At 39.5% G+C, this 12,890-nt stretch overlaps 1 protein-coding gene across 1 annotated transcript; it reads right to left on the bottom strand.

Annotated features, from left to right (window-relative positions):
• Window positions 1–717: 717 nt before the first annotated feature.
• Window positions 718–1,533, bottom strand: LOC142175991 (uncharacterized). The gene has a single exon (XM_075243010.1). The coding sequence runs from the start codon at window positions 1,531–1,533 to the stop codon at window positions 718–720; it is 816 nt and encodes a 271-aa protein (XP_075099111.1).
• Between the last annotated feature and the right edge of the window lie 11,357 nt (window positions 1,534–12,890).

Raw genomic sequence — 12,890 nt, 5'->3', positions numbered from 1 at the left:
GTTTTCAAACCGTTCATCATTTGGACACTCCTACAAAATGTTATGACCAAATTATCAAAATCTAGAAAAATTCTATTCTACGACCGCAGAATCATTTTGCGAACCGTAAGAATGGTCTGCGAACCACAAAATAGTCGCAGATCTGCCCAGTGTAGACACTTCAAAGGGTTCACACAACTTTTCTGGTTCTATCCCAAATTTCTTAGCAATATATGGGGTTACATAAGATAGGGTGGATCCCGGATCTATAAGAGCATAGACATCAAAACTAAATAATGTTAGCATACCTGTGACAACATCTCCACGAGCCTCGGTATCCTGACGGTCTGCTAGTGCATACAAGCAGTTTCGACCACCCCCTTCATTACTAAACTTTGCTGCACCGCACCCTTGTTGGGCCTGAGAGTTATGAGGGGCTATTGAATTAGTGGAATAACACTGGGCACACTGAAGATGATCAAATAAATCATCTATTCTAGGAAGAGGGTACTTGTTCTTGATGTGGACTTTATTCAACTGACGATAGTCAATGCATATACGCAAAGACCCATCCTTCTTTCGGACAAACAAGACCGGTGCGCCCCAAGGTGAGACACTTGTCCTTATAAATCCCTTATCTAAAAGATCTTTCAATTGGACTTTTAACTCTTTCAACTCTGCTGGAGCCATTCTATAAGGCGAAATAGATATCGGCTTAGTGCCTGGAAGTAGATCAATTCAAAAGTCAATCTCTCTATCGGGAGGGACTCTAGGGAGATCTTCGGGAAACACTTCTGGAAACTCATTTACAATTGGTACCGACTGGAGAGTGGGGATCTGAGCATCTGCATCCTTAACTCGAACCAGGTGATAGATATATCCCTTGGAGATCATCTTTCTGGCTTTAAGATAGGAAATAAACCTACCCCTAGGTGCTACTACATCACCCTTCCATTCTAAGACTGGTTCACCGGGAATTTCAAAACTTACTATTTTGGTTCTACAACCCACTGTAGCATAACATGACTCTAACCAATCCATGCCCATGATCACATCGAAGTCTACCATCTCCAATTCTACTAAGTCTGCTACAGTAAAATGATTATGCACTTTGACTGGACATCCCCTATAGATACACATTGCTATAACTGATTCTCCAACTGGAGTGGACACTTCAAAGGGTTCACCCAAATTTTCTGGTTCTATCCCAAATTTCTTAGCAATATATAGGGTTACATAAGATAGGGTGGATCCCGGATCTATAAGAGCATAGACATCAAAACTAAATAATGTTAGCATACCTGTGACAACATCTCCACGAGCCTCGGTATCCTGACGGTCTGCCAGTGCATACAAGCAGTTTCGACCATCGCCTTCATTACTAAACTTTGCTGCACTGCGCCCTTGTTGGGCCTGAGAGTTATGAGGGGCTGTTGAATTAGTGTACTGAGCTACATTGCCTCCATTGTTATCCTTTGCTGATGGACAATCCCTCAAAAATGGCCCTGCTGACCGCACCCAAAGCAACCATTTGTGCCCAAATGACACACCCATAGATGCTTCTTACCACATATGTTGCAAGTAGGGTACTCAAGGCCTTTGTAGCCCACACTAGTCTGTGACTGTGAGCCTGCTGCTCTGAAATTTTGGTTTTTCTTATTAAACTTGGACCTCTGAACTGGTGCACTAGCTGAAGATGGAGCGGGTCTTGATTTTGATTTCCTGAAGAGCTGGCGATTGCCTCCTGCTTGAGATTCCCCATGGCTGAAATTTCATGCAGACTTAGCTCTCTTGCTGAATTCCTTGTCCTTATCTTTCTGTAGTCTCTCTTCTTCTTTCAACCTGTCTTCGTTCCCCTGAACAAAGGAAACCATCTTAGTTATGGTCATGTCATTATTCTGAGCAGCTATATTAGCATCAACAAACAAATCATCTGAAATCCCCAACACAAACTGCATAACTCTAGCCCTCATATCACGTACCATTTCCGGAGCATACTTGTCCAGAGAGACGAACTTGAGGTAGTACTCATTCACACTCACATCATTCTCTCTGAGTCTCTCAAACTCCAAAGCCTTATCTTCCAATTCCTCAATGGGTAGAAAGTGCTGAAGGAACACATCTGCAAACTCCTTCCAAGTCCCAGGATCCGCATCCTCCCCTCATGACTCTTCCCATGTTTCATACAAAGTGTTGGCAACATCCTTCAGCTCATACGCAATAAGCTCTGCTGCAGCAGTGTCTGTAGCATGCATCACTTGAAATATCTTCTGAACCTCATCAATGAAGTTTTGCGGATCCTTATCTTTTTTGGATCCTGTGAAGACGGGAGGTATCATGTTAAGGAATTCCCTAGACCTGGAACTACCCATCTCATGAACATCACTTGTTCCCTATCTTTGAGTCTGAGTAACAACAATCTGGGTGAGCAACTGGATAGCTCCCCTAACATCCATGTCTAAAGCACTGGGCACTAAGCCCGGTGCAACCCTCTAGGCGGGAGTGTCCTCCTCCTAAGCAGCATTAGTTGTGGCCCCCTGGATAGTAGCTGAGGCCCTCCTAGTGTACTTTCTTTTTGCAGGCATTTTTCTGAAATACGCAATTCGCACGGGTTAGAAAGATTCCTGAAAGCATAGCTCTAACTGCACGATCTAGAGTATGAAAAAAAGGAATAATCTTAGATGTCTTGGTTGTCAACTGTTTACATGTGTGGAGCGCACACACACATAAAAGAGACCCCACTAGACACGGCTTCATAGACTCCCTAGGACTCTTGAACTTGGCTCTGATACCAAGCTTTGTCACGCCTCGAACCATGGTCTGGGCGTAACATGGCACTAGGTTCCTGGCTGCATGTGACCGAGCGAACCAACTGAATGGCTAGGTGAACATATGGTATAACTATGAGCTAGAGGTAAATGTAAAACATGATAATCTACTAAAGAGTCTGACTGAAATATCATAGATGCGGAAAATACTAAAAAGGTCTGCAAGAATAAACAAGAAGCCGACAAGGCTAACACATAAAGCATGCTAATATCTGACTGATTGAGTTATAGTCTACGAAGCCTCTAAATAATACTAAAAATGCTAACTGTTTAATGGGACAAGGTCCCTGGTATACCTTATTAACTAAAATGCTATAATGACTAAAACAAAAGAGAGATAAGATATATATGTGTGTGTGTGTGTGTGTGCACAAGCTACGGCCTCAAACCCAAGTACATGTATACGTAACTATGGCCTCAGGCCCAAAAATGTTTAAAGCATAAACTATGGCCTCAGTCCCAAATACAGGTGTTCAACATTCAAGAATATAAAATCACGAACTGAGAATCATATTGCAATACATGATACTGAAATAATGAGCCATACCGAGTTACATAATATTGGAATAGTGGATAGGATTAGGCTGAGATGAGTATTCATAATAAGTTGATTTGTCATAACTGAAACTCATAGAATATCGAATGATTATGAGACTATGCCATCTAGAGAATAGAAGTTCTATTACTATTCAGGGAACTAGGGCATAGTTACTTTCTGAGGAAACTGGTAATGGTCATAATGAATTGGACGTAGGGAGAATCATAGACATTCCCAAACGTAAAGAGTTAGCCTTACATACCTTAACTTCCTGCTCTTGAGCGCAATGCATCGTTTGTCAACCCTTTCAACTTTAATCTATAGCAATACAAGTCAAAGGGATTCCATATTAGCTACGGTGCTCATGTTTTGGTCACTTAAGCATTTTATCAAACACTTGGTGAAAATAAAGCTTCATAGTCCTTATTAATGGTGTCTCTACACCCAACCACCCATTCTCTTGTTCCTAGATAAATTCTAAAGTCTCAAATGATTATAATCAACATTATTCTTCATCACTCATAAGGTAAACAACACCCTTAACCAATAATCAACACTCAACACCCCAACCCTATAATCGTTCATGTTTTTCTATCAAACCCATCAACTTATATCTCATGAACTAGGGTTTATAATCATTAAACCAATGCTAGAATCAATTAGAGGGTGAATACATTACCTTTTTGAAGTTCAAACCCTTTGAATTCGAGTTCTAGGCTTCCATCTCTCAATAATGATGTCCCAATCGAATATTAATGATATGGAGGGTTTATCCATATTAATAAGATGTTGGGAAATTAAAATTAAGTTAGAACTATCATTAGAACTTACCTTGGGTGGTGGAGAGACCCTTAAGGAGTTAGGTTTTTGAGAGCTTTACTTTCTAGAGCAAGTTTTCTTGTTTTAGGGATGTGGGGGACGAAATAGGGCTAAAAAGGACTTCCAAAGTCATCCACCGCGTCCCAGCTGGCATGACCACGGTACTGACCGTAGTAAATCGCTGGGACACTGCCTCACCACCGTGGTCGCGGTAAAAATGCGGCAGGATCGCGGTGTTTGCACACCATTTTATAAAACGGGCATAATGTTTTGCACAGAGCTCCGTTTGGGCTCCACAATATATCGTTGGAAAGTTATTTCTTATGCCTACAACTTTCATGCTTTGAGATTTTCCCAGTTCCTTGCATATTTTTACTAAACCCTAATGGAAGATAGACCTTCTGCAAAAACTTAGTCGATTTTGTCAAATCTTATGCACCTCACTTTCCATCTTGATTTTTAAACATTTATTTTACCCATAATCATCCCGATGGGACTTCACATGTTCAAAATATAACCTTACTACTCCTTTAGATCATTCATACCTAAGCCGAATTTACGGGGTGTTACATGTTTATTGGACAGATTGATACGCCTAAAGACAGGATTCGCAGCAAATCATAACGTCAATCATATAGGCAGGATCTCTAGTATGTAAACATAATAGGACTTATAAGCATGATATGAAACAACACAAATGAGATCCTATAGGCAGGATTACCTGGTTTAGCAAATGAAAATAAGAAACCCTTCCCGATTTTACTAAATACCTAGAGTTGTTTGTTAAAAAATTATTACAGACCAGATTAATGAATGAAGTACATAATAGTGAAATAAAATATAGAGAGCCCACAACATGCCAAAATACACCGGGGTAACCCAGGCCTTTAAACCACAGCAGCTCCAAGACTCACTCTCATAGGTACAGAACAATCATACATATAATCTAGATCTCTAGTGTGTCAAAGTTCCCAAGGGCTTCAAAGACCCAGGACAATGCTCACACTAGAGGACCAAATGCTCAGAAATAGTTCAAAGGAGGTTAGGAACCAAACCCAGTGTGTCAAAGTTCACAAGAGTCTCACATGGACCCCGAGCAGTGCTCACACTAGGGAGGTGAAGGATAGAACCTAGAGGACCTAAGAATAGGAGTTTAAAAGTAGCAGCATAAAAATGGAGACAATGGTAAAGGACAAATTTTAAAATAGGTTTTATTTTAGAACAAGCCATCGTGACAGAGTTTAAAACACAAAATGTATAGGTAGAATTGCATTAAAGAGACAAAATAGGAAGATTTGGAAAGTTGTTCATGCTCAAATACACAGTTTTAATAAGTTAAAGTCTGAATGGCCTAATTAGGCTAAGTGTACATGCTAACATTTTAGGGCAACTTTGTTCAATCACAGAAAATATTGAGACAATGTACTAAGGCAAACAGTCAGATAATCACATGAACCCAAATGAATGAAAAATACATTAGAAGGCAAGTTATCAGGGCACATGAATGACAGAGAAGGGTTTAGTAACAATGCAAACTTGGTAAAGATTCAGGACAGGTTAAATGATGAACATACTAGTATTATCCTAAAGATGCTAAGTTGAGGACAGTTTCAGAAATAGCAAAACAACATACATGAAACAAGTTAAAAGATATTAAGTTAACCTCTAAGAGAATTCATATTATTTGAATATAACTTATCTCAGAACTAATAGTATTGATTATATGATTAAAAGGAATCATAGGAACATAAAAGTGGTAGAATCATGCTCAGAATGGGCTTTAAACATGCTGGATCATAAACACAGTTTATGGATACATAGAAATGAAATGACAAAGGATAGTCACTCACCAGTTAGGCAAGAAAACAAGAAATATACCACAATAGTCAAGAGCCCAGAATTACTTGGCCTTGTCTTTCAACCGACCAAGACCAGAAGCAAACGAGAGAGCCAAAAGAATAAGAACCAAACCCTAAGTTTTTAGTGAGAGTATATTGATTTCTGTCTGTCCTAAAGGGGAAAGGAGATGGGTTTATTAGATTAGGGTACGCAAACATGGAAATAATCAATCAAATTATTTAAGAAAAACTCAAAATATTATAAAGGCAAGTCAGAAATAACAGTAATCAAACAGGTTTGGGAACAACTAAGGCAAGTAGCCATAGCCAGAATTAGTAAGAGAAGCGAAGTAAGAAACCCTAATTTTAAGGGTAAGTAAAGTTAATCTGAATAATCAAAGGGAAATAAAAATGATACGAACATAGACACATATAGGAAACATTGAATAAAAAAACTAATCAAATAATAAGAACCCTTAACATATCTGAGCCTTAATTTAGGGCCAATAATTTATGCAAAACAGTATCGCAAAAATAAAATGCAGATATACGGGAAGGTTAAGTTACTCAACCAAAATAAGACAAAAACAGATCTTAGCAAGATCTGAGCCTTAATTTTAGGGGAAAAAAATTAGGCAAAACTTTTAATAGGAAATCACAAAGAAATAGACATGCAAGAACATAAAGGAGTTTTTAAACAAAAAAATAAGAAAAGTATAAATAGATATTTAAAAGATCTAAAACCCTAACATTTAGAGTAAATATGAATAGAGAAAAAATCTCATAGATCCGTACATAGAGAGAGGAAAAATGAACACAGATGAGAAAAGGGGAAGGTTCGAACCAGATTTGGTCCGAAAATAGAGAGATCAGCTTGCCATGCTGGGCAAGCTACTACGTTATACCATAATAGAGTAGCCAGTAGTTGGAGATAGCCAATAAGGTAACAGAAACGTTGATGGATTCCTTCTCTAGGTTGAAATCGAAGGGGAAATGGGGTTACGACGCTAGGGTTTCAGAAGAGGAGAAGGAGAGAGCGTTCAGGGACGGCGAGGTTTTGGGAATTAGGGTAAAGAGGAAGTATATAAGGAATGGGGGCAATTAGTTGTGGGTCGTTGATCAATTTTGATCAACAGTCAGGATTTAGGCGGATTGGGGTTGGGTTTAATGACTGGGTATGGGTAATAGGGTTATTCGATTTGTCCTGGCGGACTGGGTTAGGCCTTTTAGGTGTTGTGCTGGATAATTTGGGTTGGTTTGGGTAGCCTAGGTCTGAAAAATAGGAATTTAGGGCTATTAGTTAAATACCCAATTTTAATTAATAAAATAATTCGTAAAAATGATAAATAAATTAGTTAAAATATTATTTGTGCATAAAAATGGTTAGTCACAATTACTTAATACTATAAAAGGATAAAAAGTTATTTTTTTGCATAAATAAAGTAATCATAAGTATGTAAGGGCTATTATTGCAGAATATGCAATTTTAGCCTAAAGATGCAAATATAATCATAATAAATGCATCAAAAATATTTAAGGATTAATATGGATATTAATGATGAAGTTAAATAATAAAATCATCATAAAAATGATTTGTGATGCGATTAATGATTATTTATACAATAAAATATAGGAATAAATTGATTAAAAAAATCTTTAAAAATTATGGAAAAATTAGGAAAAATACTTGATGATGCTCATGCACTATTTTGAAAGTATATATGCATATTTGAAATATATGAGGGGAAAATTGTGTATCAACAACTGCCCATCTTTACCCGTGAAGGATGAAAGAGTTGTCGGGTAAAGAAATAATGACCGATTTTGACCGAATGGAGTGATTTGAGCACTCTGGTTTCTGAGTTTCCTACATATCCCTAGTTTTACAAGAATCAGACTGTGTGTAGTTCTGGACCCAACGGTGAATGAAACCGATGGAATTGTTAAAGGAATAGTCGTGTGTTTTGGAAAGGGTTCTTTTGGGTATCAGATAGATTTATGCGGAGTTATGAATGTGAATCTGAAACATAACGGATGTGTGATAGAGAAAGTATCGAGTAGCCATTGAATAAGAAGCGGGAATTGATGGTGGTTGGTTATTTTTAAAACATTTGCGGAATGTGAACGTTGTAAACGGAAACCGAAGCGAAAATTGTTCCCATTTGAAGAACAGTTACTTCCTGGATTACCTGCAAAACTTAAAACAAGATGCATGCAAATATATATGGATTATTGTGAGAATTTAAACATGATGCAAATTCCCTTGGACCATGAAGGTTATCTTTGGATAGTGATGATGTTGTCCTTAGACCATGACGTCCCGGGCCATGAATCATGAGACAAGGGATTCGCAGGCTATGAAATGATGTTCTCGTGCCATGAGAATGGTGCCTCTGGACCATGATGCCTTTGAATAACGATGTGCAATATTGAGAGACCCTTAGGCCACGATATGGTGTCTTCCATCTATGAGGATGTTGCCTTCGAACTATGACGCCTTCGGATAAAATGGCGATATTTCAGCCCATGAGGTGGACAGACATGATGCTAGAGGTAATAACAATACAAAGCTTAGACTTGTTTGGGAGCATAGCTTAGCCCCGAGAGAAGAGGATAATGCAATGTTTAGAATAGAGCAACACTTATGCAAAGGGAGACAATGCTTAGTCTCATGATAAGGAAGTTCTTAGCCTTATGCAAATAGGGAGGCAGGACTTAGCCTTATGCAAGAATCAAGACAGGGCTTAGTTTCATGCAATGAGAAGGCAATGCTTAGCCTTATGCAAATAGGGAGGCAGGGCTTAGCCTCATGCAAGAATTGAGACAGAGCTTAGTCTCATGCAACGAGAAGGCAATGCTTAGTCTTATGCAAATGGGGAGGCAAGGCTTAGCCTCATGCAAGAATCGAGATAGGGCATAGTCTCATAGAACAAGAAGGAAATGCTTAGCTTTATGTAAATAGGGAGGCAGGGCTTAACCTCATGTAAGATTTGAGACAAAGCTTAGTCTCATGCAAAGAGAAGGCAATGCTTAGCCTTATGCAAATAGGGAGGCAGAGCTTAGCCTCATGCAAGATTTGAGACAGGGCTTAGTCTCATGCAAAGAGAAGGCAATGCTTAGCCTTATGCAAATAGGGAGGCAGGGCTTAGCCTCATGCAAGAATTGAGACAGAGCTTAGTCTCATGCAAAGAAAAGGCAATGCTTAGCCTTATGTAGGTATGGAGGCAGGTCTTAGCCTCATGCAAATGTAAGAGTAAGAGCGAAGTATTCTTAGCTGTAAATATATTTATGCATGGCGATTCGGTTGTTGTGATGATGCTTCTGGCGGTGACCTATTCCTGCATCCAAAGAAAATTTGTGAGTTTTACGGGGGAGGTTCGGTTTGTGCCTTTGTCTGCTTTCTTTGCTCCGCTCTGCCCGAGGATCCAGTTCAAGTCACCATGGGTAGCACTTGGCTATAAAATAAAGTTTCTTTTCAAAATGTATGCATGTATGGTTCTCAAAGACATAGTAATATACAAGTTAGAAATTAGTTAGATGAACTAGTAATTGTGACGTTATTAGAGACATTGCGACCTTCTTGACAAAGAATTTTGAGGGCCCTCCTCAAAATTCTGGATCAGTTAGATGAACCAGTAACTATGACGTTATTAGAGACATTGCGACCTTCTTGACACATAATTTTGAGGGCCCTCCCCAAAATCCTGCCTCAGTTATCTAGATGAATTTCAGGCTATTCCGCGTACAGTGCCATTGTCTAAACTTGCTTCGGAATATTGAGGGTCCTCCTAAAAATCCTGCCCAAGTTTTTATTGTGGGGAAAATGAAAATTTTATTGAATTGTGACCGAACCCACAAAGCTGCCTACGTATCCCCTCTTAAATGGAATCAGGTCAAACGTAGTTCAATTACATTATATGAAGAAACATAAATAGTTTACACATAGTATCTTTTGCCTACATCTGAATTGATAGACTTTGGCCATATTTCTCCATCCATTTCTGCGAGTATGAGTGTTTCTCTTGTCAATACTCTATGAACCATGTAGGGACCTTGCAGTTAGGTGAAAATTTCACTTTGGCTTCATCTTGATGTGGAAAGATCCCCTTCAACACCAGCTGCCCCGATGTGAACTGTCTTGGTTTGACCCTTTTGTTGAAAGCTCTGGGCATTCTATTCTAATAAAGCTAACCATGACACACTGCATTCATCTTTTTTCCATCTATGAGGGCTAATTTCTCATAGCGGATCCTTATCCATTCTGTATCACTGAGTCTTGCTTCTTCTATGATCCTTAAAGAAGGAATTTCTAACTCGCCGGGAATGACAGCTTCGGTACCATAAACCAGTAAATAGGGAGTTGCCCCGGTTGATGTGCGGACTGTGGTACGATATCCCAATAAGGCAAATGGTAATTTCTCGTGCCATTGCTTGTGATTCTCTATGACTCCGTTCATTTGAGGCCTGTATGCTGTGGAGTTTGAGGCCTGTATGCTGTGGAGTTTTTGTGCTTGATTTTGAAAGTTTCACATATGGCTTTCATCAAATCATTGTTGATATTGGAGGCTTTTTCAGTGATGATGGACTCGGGAACCTCGAATCGACAAACATACGATCCCTAACAAAATATGCGATGACTTTCTTGGTTACCTCTTTGTAGGACGTAGCTTCAACCCACTTAGTGAAGTAATCAGCGACCACTAAAATGAACCTGTGCCTGTTTGAAGTAGTGGGTTAGATTGGACCAATGACATCCATTCCCTAGGTAGCAAAAGGCCAAGGTGCACTTGTTGCATTGAGTTCTTTTGGAGGCACTCGTATCATATATACATGTATCTTGCATTGGTGGCATTTCTGGACATACCAGATGCAATCTGTTTCCATAGTCATCCAAAAGTATCCGGCTCTGAGTATCTTCTTGGCTAGAACAAAACTGTTCATATGTGGGCCGCAGGTTCCGATATGTATTTACTCGAGAAATTTAGAAGCTACTTTGGCGTCAAAACACCTTAATAGTCCTCGATCAGGTGTTCTTCTATACAAAATTCCTCCGCTTTGGAAGAAATGATTGGACAGCCTCTGCAGTGTGCGTTTCTGAGTATGGTTTGCCTGCTCTGGGTACTTTCCTTTCTCCAAATATTCCTTGATGTCGTGGAACCATGGATTTCCATCTATTTCTTCTTCGACATGAGCACAGTATGCTGGCTGATTGTGGATTCTCTCCGGAATAGGATAGATGAAATTCTTGTTTAGATGTTGTATCATTGAGGACAGGGTGGCCAATGCGTCTGCAAATTCATTTTGGATTCTGGGGACAAGCCGGAACTCTATCTTTGTAAACCTCTACATTCTCTCCTTGTACCTGATACACTAGTAGGTATGAGTCACCGATTACTAGTAGTTCCTGAACATTCATGTCGACGGCCAAGTTGAGCCCTAATATGTAGGCTTTATACTCAGCCATATTATTGGTGCAAGGAAACCTGAATTTTGCGGACACTAGGCAGTGTTGACTAGTTTCTGATACCAAGATGGCTCTGATAATGAATCCCTTGAAATTTGTATCTTCGTCAAAAAACATTCTCCAACCGTCGTAGGCTTCAGCAGTGGCCTCTCTTATGAATGACACTTCTTCGTCAGGAAAATACGTTTTTAGTGGTTCGTATTCTCCTCCTATAGGATTTTCGGCAAGATGATCTACCAACGCTTGTCCTTTGACTTTCTTTTGAGTTACATAGATGATATAGAACTCACTCAACAATATTTGCCACTTGGATAGCTTCCTGGTAGGCATAGGCTTCTAAAAGATATACTTCATAGGATCCATCCTTGATATAAGGTATGTGGTATAGGCACAGAAGTAGTGCCTCAATTTCTGAGCTATCCATGTTAGAGCACAACATGTGCGTTCCAATAGAGAGTACCGTGCTTCATAAGGTGTGAACTTCTTACTCAAGTAATATATGGCTTGCTCCTTTCTTCCCGTCTCATCATGTTATCCCAAAACACAACCGAAAACCCTATCTAATACAGAGAGGTAGAGTAGCAGTGGTATACCATGCTCTGGAAGGACTAGGACTGGTGGTGTGGACAAGTATTCCTTGATTTTTTCAAAATCCTTCTAATAATCCCCCGTCCAACTGGTTGCAGCATATTTCTTCAACATTTTGAAAATTGGTTCACATATTACTGCGGACTGAGCTATGAAGGGTTGATGTAATTGAGGCATCCCAGGAAACTAATCACGTCCTTCTTGTTCTTTGGTGGTGATAATTCTTGGATAGCTTTAACATTTGACGGGTCCAACTCGATTCCTCGGCGGTTAACGATGAATCCCAACAATTTTCCGGCAGGAACTCCGAATGCACATTTTGCAGGGTTCAGTTTTAAAGTGTACTTCCATAGCCGGTCAAAAAACTTCCTCAAGTCTGCTATGTGATCGGTTTTCTTGGATTTGATGATGATGTCATCAACATATACCTCAATTTCCTTGTGTATCATATCATGGAAGATGGTCGTCATGGCCCTCATATATGTGTCCCCAGCATTCTTCACACCGAATGGCATCATTTTGTAGCAATACACTCCTCGTGGTGTAATGAAAACTATTTTCTCTGTGTCTTCTTTGTCCATCCAAATCTGATGATAACCCGCGAGGCAATCTACAAAGGATTGGAGTTCATTCTTGCCACATGTGTCGATCAGAATATGTATATTTGATAGTAGGAAATCATCCTTGGGACTTGCTCTGTTTATATCCCGATAGTCAACACATACTCTGACTTTCCCATATTTTTTTGGAACCGGTACAATGTTGGCTAATCAGGTTGGGTACTCAACTACCCTGAGGACTCTGGCTTTGATCTGCTTAGTAACTTCCTCCTTGAT

This window comes from Nicotiana tabacum, chromosome 22 (genome assembly GCF_000715075.1).
Source record: "Nicotiana tabacum cultivar K326 chromosome 22, ASM71507v2, whole genome shotgun sequence".
Taxonomy (NCBI): domain Eukaryota; kingdom Viridiplantae; phylum Streptophyta; class Magnoliopsida; order Solanales; family Solanaceae; genus Nicotiana; species Nicotiana tabacum.
Note: the sequence above shows the minus strand (reverse complement) of the source record. Positions and strands in the feature narration are given on the sequence as shown.